This window comes from Pseudopodoces humilis, chromosome 29 (genome assembly GCF_049639895.1).
Source record: "Pseudopodoces humilis isolate 2021_Gansu_Grassland_sample_001 chromosome 29, ASM4963989v1, whole genome shotgun sequence".
In the NCBI taxonomy this organism is placed as follows: domain Eukaryota; kingdom Metazoa; phylum Chordata; class Aves; order Passeriformes; family Paridae; genus Pseudopodoces; species Pseudopodoces humilis.
Window position 1 is genome coordinate 2033977 of NC_142228.1, and position 11817 is coordinate 2045793.

The 11817-nt window shown below is 53.9% G+C and overlaps 1 protein-coding gene across 4 annotated transcripts in view; it reads left to right on the forward strand.

Moving 5' to 3' along the window:
• Positions 1-11322, forward strand: part of CDK12 (cyclin dependent kinase 12) — a 28767-nt gene extending 17445 nt beyond the window's left edge. Inside the window, exons 10-16 of one of the 4 annotated variants that reach the window (XR_015774649.1) lie at positions 64-180; positions 730-861; positions 1921-2135; positions 4538-4978; positions 7201-8833; positions 8952-9004; positions 11279-11322. Coding sequence is in view for 2 of the 4 variants with exons in the window: in XM_005531412.3 (XP_005531469.2) it covers positions 64-180; positions 730-861; positions 1921-2135; positions 4538-4978; positions 7201-7892 (1597 nt within the window). In the remaining 2 variants the exon portion in view is untranslated. Of the gene's footprint in view, positions 1-63; positions 181-729; positions 862-1920; positions 2136-4537; positions 4979-5788; positions 6389-7200; positions 9005-11278 lie in introns of those variants that run through there. The other 3 variants (XR_015774650.1, XM_005531412.3, XM_014260187.2) reach the window with 3 other exon arrangements.
• Positions 11323-11817: the final 495 nt, after the last annotated feature.

The following is an 11817-nucleotide window of genomic DNA, read 5'->3' on the forward strand; positions in this document are numbered from 1 at the left end:
GTGGGTGGCTCTGCTCCTCCTGGCTGAATTCCACCTGTCTGACTGTGCTTCCCCGCTGCCCAGCCGGCTCTGTGGGAGCCCCTGCCCAGCCGTGTGGCCAGATGTCATCAAGCTGCCCTACTTCAACACTATGAAGCCCAAGAAGCAATACCGGCGGCGCCTGCGCGAGGAGTTCTCCTTGTGAGTCGTGCTGGGCCGGGCTGGGCTCCCTGTCCCCTCTCCAAACACCTCATCCCCCTCCAGAGAGGGGCTCCAGGCTGGGAGCTCTCCTGGAAGGGTGGTGTCTTCAAGGGGATGTTGTCTGGGTTTGTCTCGTGCTTCTCGTGGTAAAAATCAGAGTGGAAATGTTATGGGATGTCCTGAGCTGGAAGTGATCCACAAGGATCATCCAGTGCAGCTCCTGGCCCTGCACAGACCCCCCCAGCACTCCCACCCTGTCCCTGAGAGCATTGTCCAAACACTCCTGGAGCTCTGCCAGCCTTGGGGGCTGTGCCCATCCTCTGGGGAGCCTGTTCAGTGCCTGAGCACCCTCTGGGGGGGAAAAACCCTTCCCAAAATCCAGCCTAAACCTGCCTGGCACAGCTGCAGCCACTCCCCACACCTGCTGGTGCCTTTGAGCTGCTGCATCACAAACAACGAACTCTGCATTCCCCTTAGGTGTCCTTCTGACACTGAGCTTTTCCAGACGTTTTCCATGACCTCATCCGTGTTTCCCCGCTCTCCCCACAGCATTCCCTCGTCTGCCCTGGACCTGCTGGACCACATGCTGACGCTGGACCCCGGCAAGCGCTGCACAGCAGAGCAGGCCCTGCACAGTGACTTCCTGAAGGACGTTGACCTCAGCAAAATGGCACCTCCAGAGTAAGTCCCAGCTGCCATCCCCCACCGTGAGCTTTGGGAGGGAGACAAGGCGGTTTTTCCAGTCAAAATCATGATTTCTGGGGTTTTCTGTCGACTCTGCCCTTGTATTTGGTGATGTGGTTGAGCAAACGGCTTTTCCTGTGCTGTTGTTTTTCTGCCTGACGACAGGCTGGGTTTATAAATCCCAGTTTAATGTTTGTGAGATGCTCTGAAGCTCTTCTGGAAGATGTGCAGTAGATGTAGCACACCCCTGTCTCTGCCCTGGGCCTCATTAAGGCTGTGTGTTAATTGACTGCCGGGGTTGAGCAGTGTCACTCAATTTTCTGCCACTCCAGTCATGCAGGTGATAAAACTTTGGTTTGTGTGCAAGTGGAGCCACAGCTTTTGAGATCAGTGTTTCTCAAGGAAAGGCCTTTCCTAACACTCCCAGACTCCCAGAGCTCGGTGGATTTGCACTCACTGGTTTTGTGTTTCCTGCAGTGAGATCCCAGTGCAAAGTAAATGATTTTTACACTGCCTCTCGTGGCTCTAGGACCTACCCCTTGCTGTGACAGCCTGGCTGCAGTCAGGGATCATGGAATCCCAGGATGGTTTGGTTGGAAGGGACCTTAAAAATCGCCCAGTCCCACCCCTGCCATTCATCTTTCACTAGCCCAGGTTGCTCCAGCCTGGCCTTGGACACTTCCCAGCTTCTCTGGGAAATCCATTCCAGCCCTTCAGCACCCTCACTGGGAGGAATTTCTTCCCAATATCCCTTCCCGAGTCCATTTCTCCATCTGTACAAGCGGAGCAATGTTACATGGATCTAGAAAGTTGCATCTTGGAATGGTTTGGGTGGGAAGGAACCTTAAATCCCATCCAGTGCCACCCCTGCCATGGGCAGGGACAAATTCCAGCATCCCAGGTGTCCCCAAACCCCATCCAGCCTGGTCTTGGACACTTGCAGGGATCCAGAGGCAGCCACAGCTGCTCTGGGATGTGTTCTGAGGAGCTTCCCGTGGGTTTTGAGGCTTTCCCTTGTTTTCCCTGCCGTGTTTCTCACTCGTTGCTCTCTTGCAGCCTCCCCCACTGGCAGGATTGCCACGAGCTGTGGAGCAAGAAGCGCCGGCGGCAGCGGCAGAGCGGGATGGCCGTGGAGGAGCCTCCGGTATCAAAAGTTTCTCGGAAAGAAACTACCTCTGTTACCAGCACAGACACTGTGAAAAACAACAGCAGTCCTGTGCCCCCCCAGCCTGCCCAGCTCAAAGCAGAGCCTGGTGCTGCAGATGCAGTAGGTCAGTGCCCACCTGGGTCTGGAAAAGGCTCCCGGTGTGTTCCCTCCCTGGGTGTGGGAGGTTTGTGTCTGTTTTTTTAAGCCAGTCTGGTTCTTTCACCTCTAATTCTGCAGAAAGGGCATTCCAGGCTCTTCTTGTCCTCATTTCTTTTATTTTTTTTTTTTTTTTTTTTTCCCCTCCTCTCTGTGCTGTGAAGACGCAGAAGGTTCTGTCTGGTCCTCAGAAGTCACTGATGAGCTGACTGTGAATTTGTTCTGGGCTGTGTTATTAGTTCTAAAAGAGGCTGAATGATGAAAGGAGTCGTTGAGTCACTTCAGCCAGTGGAGGAACAAATCATAGGAGTCATAGGCTGGAAGGTGGAGCCATGTCCAGGGTGTGCAAATGAGCTGAAATTTGATCTTGTTGATAAATTATATGAAGATGAGGTGTGGGAAGTGTCAGGCTGGTGGGCAAAAATTAACATTATTGCACTTTGCTGCAGAAAGGATCGTCCAGACTGGCAGGACCTGGACTTGTGCACTGTTCCAAGCAGTGACCAACCCTCCTGTGTCCAGAAAATAGTTGGAGGGGAGGAATGTGGATTTACACAAAGCTGCCCTGATTGTTCTGTAGAAGCCTTACAAAAACCCAGATAGGGGCTGAGGCTTCCTTTGTGTCCAATGCCGTGCTGACAAGTAACGGGGAAGACAGTTCTTGCTCCAGGGAATGCACAATCCATGTGTTCAGTGAAACATGGCAGATGGACAAAAGGTGGTGCTCGGATTAACAAACAGCTGGGAAAAGAATGTCCCGTTCTCCATTGCCTACCAGCAAGAGAAGCTCCATTTTAAGCTGCTGAAGCCAAAGCCTTGCACCCTTATTCCCAAAAAGTTGCAGCGTCGCTGGCAGTGTGAAGGGACACCCTTGTCACTTGTCACTGGGCTGCGAAGGGAGGTGATGCCGCTCCCAGGATGTATTTTAGGATAACCTGGATCCTTGCAGGTCAGGACAGAGTCCTGTGATCCCAGGCCAGCTCCCAGCAAGGAATTGCCTTCTGCTTGACCTAATTCCTTGTGCTGTGTCAGGGAACACGCCCTTCCTGCATCCCGAAGATCTCCATCCTGGAAAGCCTTCCTGCAGCAGGAAGGGGTGATTGGATCTGTGGGGATCTCGGGAGGGGCCGTGCTGTGATTGTTGTGCTGTGGGTTCAGCGCTTCCCTTTCCCCCTCACCCTCCCCACCATGGCCTGGGACACTTCCCAAACCCGGGAGCAGAGCAGTGGGGCTTGGCTGAGCTGTTTGTGAGCAGCAGCCACGTGTGCTGTGTTTTTGGGGAGGTCTGGGGGCAGTGCAGCAGCAGCAGCAGCAGCTCTGTGGGTGCAGTGTGTGTGCAGTACCACGGGGTGCTGCTGCCGTGCCGCCGGAGCGGGGGCTGGGAGCGCCGGCACCGCATCCCAAAATCCTCCTCAGCGAGCATCCCTGCCTCCCCCGGGCTGGGGACACGGACTGGGGGTCCCCAAGTGCTGGGGGACGTGGAAAAGGAGTCCCCAAGTGCTGTGGGATGTGGAAAAGAGGTGTTCCTGGCTATGGGATGTAGAAAAGGGTTGTTTAGTGCTGCAGGATGTGAAGACAGGATGTTCCTTGCTGTGGGATGTGGAGAAGGGGTGTTCAGTGCTGGGGGATGTGGAAAAGGGGTTCTCCTGGCTGTGGGACATGGAAAATGGGTTTTCCTTGCTGTGGGACAAGGAGAAGGGGTGTTCAGTGCTGTGGGATGTGGATCACGGCTGTGGGATGTGGGGAGCAGGTGTTCCTGGCTGTGGGACATGGAGAAGGGCTGCTCCTGGCTGTCAGATGTGGATCATGGCTCTAGGGCATGGAGAAGGGGTTTTCCTGGCTATGGGATGTGAAGAAGGGTATTTATTGCTGTGGGATGTAGATCATGGCTCGGGGACACAGGGAAGCTATGGGACGTGGAAAAGGGGTGTTCATTGCTGGGTGTTGTGGATTGTGGCTGTGGGACATGGGGACCAGGTGTTCCTGGCTATGGGATATGGGGACCAGGTGTTCCTGGCTGTGGGATGTGGGGAAGGGCTGGCCCTGGCTGTGGGATGTGGATAAGGGATGTGGGATGTGATGAACAGGTGTTCCTGGCTGTGGGATGTGGATATGGGATGTTCCTGGCTGTGGGATGTGGATATGGGATGTTCCTGGCTGTGGGATGTGGATATGGGATGTTCCTGGCTGTGGGATGTGGATATGGGATGTTCCTGGCTGTGGGATGTGGATATGGGATGTTCCTGGCTGTGGGACATGGGCACCAGGTGTTCCTGGCTGTGGGACACGGGGAAGAGCTGTTCATTGCCACGTGCCGTGCCAGAACCCCAAACCTCACGTCCCCGGTGGTGCTCCCCGTGTGTCCCGCAGGCCTGGGCGACATCACCCAGCAGCTGAACCAGAGCGAGCTGGCCGTGCTCCTGAACCTGCTGCAGAGCCAGACCGACCTGAGCGTGCCGCAGATGGCCCAGCTGCTCAACGTCCACTCCAACCCCGAGATGCAGCAGCAGCTGGAGGCTCTCAACCAGTCCATCACGGCCCTGACCGAGGCCACGGCGCAGCACCACGAGCCCCCGGCGGCGGCGGCGGAGGAAGCCGCGGAGGAGCCGCCCGCGGAGGTGGCGGAGGAGCAGCAGACTCCGGACGCAGGCAGCGCTCAGGGAGACATGCAGAACGTGCTGGCCGTTCTGCTGAGCCAGCTGATGAAGAGCCAGGAGCCTGGGATAACCCTGGAGGAGAGCAACGGGGAGAAGAGCAGCGAGCAGCGGGGGCCCAGGAAAACCCCGACGAGGCATCCCGAGGACAGCACAGGTAAATAAAACACGCCTGATGCGAGCAGTGAGAGCGTCCCGGCTGCTGGTTGAGCTGCAGCCAGGAGAGAGGCCTTGGAGTGTTGGGAGAGAGGCAGCAGGGAGGGGATGGGAGGAGGGAAGGGGGTAGGATGTGGTCGGACATCAGGAAAAAAGACCCTTGACCCCGTCCCCGTGGTAAGTACTGGACTGCTCAGGAGGTTGAAGAGCTGCAAACAGCCCAAACAGGCAAATAAATGCCCTAAAATCCATGAGTGTTCTACTGTCAGTGGGTCAGTGAGGATGAATTGGAGGTTTTGGGGTTTGCCCAAAAATGCAAGGGAAGTTTGGAGGGTCAGTTCTTCCTCAAGCCCCACAGCAATCAGTTTAGACATGCAGGGAGTTTTTTTTTTTTGCACAGGATGCTGCTGCGTCTCTGCGTTTTTTTCCCCAGCTCTTTTTCACCATCCCCTCCCCGCTCTCTTAAAAAAAATATATATATCTATAAATAAATAAACCTGCAGAGATGATTTTAAAGAGCTGAAATAGCGGTGAGTGCTGAAGGGAGGGATAGTGGCAGCTGTGTAGGTAAAACCTGAGCATCCACGAGTGCCTGGTTCTACCTGGAGCTGATTTTTGAGCCCTGAAAAACTCAGCATCTCCTGAAGCTGAACCCAACTGCTGCTTCTTATAGTTTAAAAAAAAAAAAAAACCCTGCTTGTGTCAGTGAGCTCTCGGATTTCTTTCCAAAGGTGAGTGTAAATGTCTCCATGTCTTTTTTTTTTTTTTTTTTTTTTTTTTTTTGTTTCTGTTGATTTTTTGAATTTATTAGCATCAGCCTGTGACGACCTCACCAAATTGTAGAAGCGCCTCCTGAGTATGTCTCAGACTCTCCGGGGAGCCTGTTTTGGCCCGATCCCACCTCCTGCAATGTAGCTGAACGTGCTGTGTTCTCGTGCCTTCAACACCCGCCCACCACGAGCCAGTTGTGATCGTGCTTTTTTTTTTTATTTTATTTTATTTTATTTTTTTTCTCCTCCTTTTTTCCTTTTTATTTTTTTGTTGTTGTTGCCCTAGTCCTGGAAGATAACTAGGTTACTGTAGAGCAGATGGAATTCGATGCCGTTGTTCTCTGTTGATAATTCTTTGGAATGATTTGCTGTCCCCCAGATCAGCTTGGCTTTACAAATTTTACCTGAAGATTGTTTGTTTTGTTTTTTGTTTTATTTTTTTTTTTTCCCGTTGTTGTTTTATTTTTCTGGATTTCAATACAATCTAGTTTTCAAAGTGGACTGACGGATACGGGTGGAGGGGTGGTCCTGGAAGACTACTGGTTTTCACAATAAAGTTTGACCTTTTTAATAACCAGTTTTGCCAATGATTTGAGGATCTGATTCCAACGAGGTGTGCACGGGCTCTGCCATCGCCAGTAATTCCTTCCCCCGTGCTCAGGTGTGTCGCAGGGCTGCTTTTGGGGAGCAGGTGGTGTCCCCTCCCTGGTGTCACCTGTGTCACCCTCAGGGGACGGGCAGTGCTCTGCTCCCTCTCCCTCCTCCCAGGCCGGGACAGAGCAGGGGGGGCCGGGGGTCACCCAGCTTTGTTCTTCCAGCAGGGAAACGAATCCTGATGTGGGGAGGAAATCAGGGGTGACGGGGGAGCGGGGGGAGGAAGCAGAAGGCTTTTCTCGTGCTCAGGACAATGCAGATACTCGGGGGGGGGGGGCGAGCTTCTTTTGACTCTTGGCAAGGTGGGGCAGCAGGGCTGGGGTGGGTGGGAGGGACAGGGTGCCGTGGGGACACCCAGGAGCTGGCAGCCGTGTGCTGGGCTGGCTTTTGTGGCTGTCCCATCCTGGAGCCGGGGCCGGGCGGTGCCGCATCCCTCCGGCCCCGGGGAGAGCTCGGGCCGGCTCCACATCTGCCTCCTGCTCGGAACCAGCCTTTGACCCGGGAGTTCCCGGGTGTTGGGACAGCTGTTACCGGTGAGCTGGGTGCTCAGAGCCGGGGCCAAAGCGTTAATGAACGTTGTTAATGAACGTTGTTAATGAACGCTGTTAACGTTGTTAGTGAACGTTGATAACAAACGTTGTTAACGAACGTTGATCTCCCAGCCAGCGTTCAAACTCTCCCTCCGCATCTTCCCAGAGCATCCCAGAGCGGGCGGCCTCGGCAGGGATTGGTTTGGTTTGCTTAGAAATGTCTTTGTGTCTGTTTGAAACGGTGTTTAAAAGAAGTCACCCTTCCACAGCGTGTCCTCCCGGCATTGTCCCACCAGAGAAGAGACCCCCCGAGCCCCCCGGACCGCCGCCGCCTCCTCCGGTGCCCGAAGGGGATCTCTGCGGAGCAGCCCAGGAGTTGAACCCGGCCGTGACGGCTGCGCTGCTCCAGCTCCTTTCCCAGCCAGACCCGGAGCCGCTCGGCCTCGCCGCGCAGGAGCCCCTGGCCCCGCCAGCCCCGGACTACGGCCGCTCCCACCCCGCCAGGACTTACAGCACCGACAGCTCCGAGGGGGGATTTGGTGCCGAGGAGCTCAATCCGGGCCAGACTCTGCTAGAACCTTCTGCCCAACCCCTGGGGAAAAGCAGGACCTTCTTGGGCTCCGTGAGCCACCTTGGGGAGAGCAGCAGCTACCAGGGCACGGGCTCGGTGCAGTTCCCGGGGGACCAGGACCTGCGCTTCGCCAGAGCCCCCGTCACCATCCACTCGCTCGGGCAATCCTTCGCCAAATCCGAGGGGAGCAACAGCAACGCGCTGCTACATCCAGAGGCCAAAATGCAGAGTTACGGCGAGCTGGGGCCGGGAGCAGCCGGCTCCAGTGGGGCAGGAACGGGTCACAGCTGGGGTGCCCCAACCCAGGCACCGTCTTCCTATGGGAAGACATTCCGAGGGCCTGGCCGAGTGCCTCCACGGGGGGGCCGGGGCCGGGGGGTTCCCTACTGAGATTGCTGGGATTCCCCCCTTGCCTCTCCTCCTTTAGCCACAGGACTTGATTTTTATTTTTATTTTTTTTTTTATTATTCCCTTTTTAATTTTTTTTTTTTTTTTTGGCCAGAGCAAGGTCTCGTCCGCATTTCAGCTGCTGCAGAGCTCCCTGGGCATCCCTCCCTCGCTCAGGAGCTGCCAGAGGGTCCCCAGTGGCCTCCCGTGCTTGGTTAGTGACAAAAATAATCCCAACCCCCAGCAAACTGAGCCAGGAGAGGGGGGGATTGATGGAAAAGTAGGAATGGAAGGAAGAAGGAATTCAAAAAAATGCTGTTTCCCCAAGCTGGGCACTGGAGTTTGCCGGTGGGTCAGGGAGGGCTGGGGGGAGGCCGCTTCCCAAAGCATTTTTTATTTTTTCTGTCGTTGTTTTGTTTGTTTTCCCCATTTCCTCAAGGCAAAAAAAAAAAAAATAAAATAAAAAATGAAAAAGGGGAATTTATTGCTGCAGAGGCACCTGGATGGGTTATCCCAGTAGTGGGGACCTGGGATGTGACACTGGTTGTGTTTCATTTCTTTGATGTTTTCTTTCCATAAAACATCCAGTTTTCCCTCTGCTCCAGGGCCAGTCCTGTCCCCTGTGACAGCAGCCTTAGTACATTGATTTTTGGGAAGGGTCTCCAGGTGTTGGATCCCTCCTGCTGTAACTTGGCAGTGAGAATTGTCTTTTTTTCTTTTCATTTTTTTTTTTTGGTGGATTTTTTTTTTTTTTTAATTTTTGTTTTTTTAAGAGCCGAGGAGAACACCTCCCTGAAAAAACGGGGATTTGTCATTTGTGACTTCCAGAACACTTCAAGAATTAAAAAAAAGGAAACAAAAATCCCAACACCTGGTGGGATTTGCCACCAGATGGGAGTGATTTGTCCCCGGAATCCTGAGCTGGTGCTGCCCATCCTGCCAAGGTCGGTTGCATCTCAGCCCTTTGAGGTTTCCCAGGTGTTCCTGTGTCATTTCCATGAGCATATTTCTATTTTTGTTGTTGTCAAGGAAGTATTTACGATGGATTTTCTCCTCCCACAGACCCTTGCGCTGTTTATTTCAATGAGACTTAAAAAGAGATGAATAAAACAAAGGTACCTATTTATCAGCTTTTTTTTTTTTTTCCCCAAATAGGCCTTTCCTATGGAAAACATTTAATTTTAGAGCCGACAGTTCCGGAGTGTTAAAGGGGAGGGGAATTTTGGGGTGGGCTGAGAGATCTTCTTGCTACTAACAGGATTTAATTTCTATTTTATACAGAGAGATAAATTTAAATAAATGCACCTGAACAGGTGATGCTTCTCCACTTGGGGAGATCCTGCCTTACCCAGCTTTGCCGTGGGAGGAAGCAAGGGAGAGAAATTAAATATATTGATAATATTTTTTATTTTTATTTGCTGGTGATGTGCAGGGACTGGTGGCTCCCAGCACTGAGGGGCAACGTTGTTTGCAGAATTCCACTGGAAATTTGTAGGGGTTTGGGATTTTTATTATTTTTTTCTTGTTATCGTTGGCTTTGTTTTGGTTTGGTTTTTTTAAACTTAGTTCGTACCTGATGTGCAGAGAGAAGTTCTGTGAGACACTGAACCCACCAAGGGGCTTTAGAGGGGTTGAATTTCACAATTTTCCCTTTCCCTCTGGGCTGTCATGGAGCTGCTGTTCCTTTTCTTCCCAATCCCATCCCCTTTGGAAGGAAAAGTCTCGTTCCTGTGCTGAATCCTCTTAGGAAGCCGATGCCTGTTTATTGTCTCTCCAAACTGGCACATTCCCAGGAAAGCTGCTGGGAACGAGCCGTCCTCAACCTCCTCCTGTCGGTGTCACCCCAGTTTGGGGGTGCTCAGTCCCAGTCTGGGGTGCTCAGTCCCAGTTTGGGGGTGCTCAGTCCCAGTTTGGGGGTGCTCAGTCCCAGTTTGGGGGTGCTCAGTCCCAGTTTGGGGGTCACCAGTACCAGTTTGGGGTGCTCAGTCCTAGTTTGGGGTGCTCAGTCCCAGTTTGGGGGTCACCAGTACCAGTTTGGGGTGCTCAGTCCTAGTTTGGGGGTCACCAGTTCCTGTTCGCGGTGCTCAGTCCCAGTTTGGGGGTGCTCAGTCCCAGTTTGGGGGTCACCAGTACCAGTTTGGGGTGCTCAGTCCTAGTTTGGGGGTGCTCAGTCCCAGTTTGGGGGTGCTCAGTCCCAGTTTGGGGGTGCTCAGTCCTAGTTTGGGGGTCACCAGTTCCTGTTCGCGGTGCTCAGTCCCAGTGTGGGGGTCACCAGTCCCAGTTTGTGGGTGCTCAGTCCCAGTTTGGGGGTGCTCAGTCCCAGTTTGGGGTGCTCAGTCCCAGTTTGGGGGTGCTCAGTCCCAGTTTGGGGGTCACCAGTTGCAGTTTGGGGGTCACCAGTACCAGGTTGGGGTGCTCAGTCCTAGTTCGGGGTGCTCAATCCCAGTTTGGGGGTCACCAGTCCAAGTTTGGGGGTCACCAGTCGCAGTTTGGGGGTGCTCAGTCACAGTTTGGGGTGCTCAGTGCCAGTTTTGGGGTGCTCAATCCCAGTTTGGGGGTCACCAGTCCAAGTTTGGGGGTCACCAGTCGCAGTTTGGGGGTGCTCAGTCCCAGTTTGGGGGTCACCAGTCCCAGTTTGGGGGTGCTCAGTCCCAGTTTGGGGGTCACCAGTCCCAGTTTGGGGTGGCCTCTCCCAGCTGGGTCCCTCTGGCACAGCTCCAGCTCCTGTGCAGGGCTGGGAAGGGCCGGCCCTGGGGGCTCCTGTCCCAGCTCCGGCCAGGGATGGACATTCCAGGCATCTGTCCCTGCTCCTGCCAGCTGTCCCCAGGGACCCTCGGGGCTCCTCTGGAAGGTGATTCCTCCATTCCCTTCTCCGAACCCCCGACCTCTCCAGGCAGGGACTGGTTATTCCTCTCCCAGTGGTTTTTCCTAACTGGTCCCAGCAGGAGCCTTTCAATCCCTGCCCGCAGGCTCTGGGGGTGACCAGCCTGGCCGGGGCCTGGGGGGCTGTGCCACCACTCCTCCCTTCCATCACCTCCTTCATTTCCCCACATTTTATATTTATTTTTTTTTTCAATTTTTTACAATGCTCTGCACAAGGAAGACAAAAGGATTCACGGAGTCGGGTGGGATTTCTGCATTTGGAAGGATTCAATCCAGACAAGGGTGGGAGAGGGCAGCTCCCCTCTCCTTCCCCCATCCCAGCTCTGGGTTCAATCCCAAACTCTCCCGCTGTAGCAGTTCCCAGCAGAGAAGCCTCTGCTCAGACTCTTGCTGTACCTCTCCCGAGTTTCCTTCGGAGACCGAGCGCGCCTTTTTTCGGTTGTACCTTTGTCTCTGTACAGATATTTTGTAATATATTAAATTTTTTTTTTTTCTTTTCTTTTCAGTTTATAAAAATGGAGAAGTGAAGATTGGAAAATTAAATATTTCCTGTTACTGTATCTTGCTTGCCTTTTGCTCCGTTGCTTCCCGTAGCCTTTGGAATCACACGGTAACTTGTGTTTTCCTTGGAAAGCCTTTTATTCCCTCCCGGTGAGAGGGGTGGGATTTGGCATTGCCAACCTCTGCAAGCCCCCAAATTCCACTCTCTAATTAAGCTCCAAGCCATCATTAGCCCTGGGTTTCCCCCGGCTGGAAGATGCGGTGGGGATGCCCCAGCTGGAGCAGGGCATGGTTTGGTTGAGGTGTGAGAGAGGGAGGAACGGTGCTGCAGGAATCGCACAGGGAAGGATTGAGGTTGAGATTTGGCCCCAAACCTTCTGCCAGCTCCTGGCAGCCCTTTGGGCACCGGGGAGGACCCCGGAGGGGATGGATTGTGCTCCAGCCTGAGCCAGCAGGGCAGGGAGAGGGAGCTGTGTCATCCCCCCATCCATCCCTTCCTCCGCGCAAACCCCTCCGTGCCGTTTCTCTCTGCTGCTCCCAACCC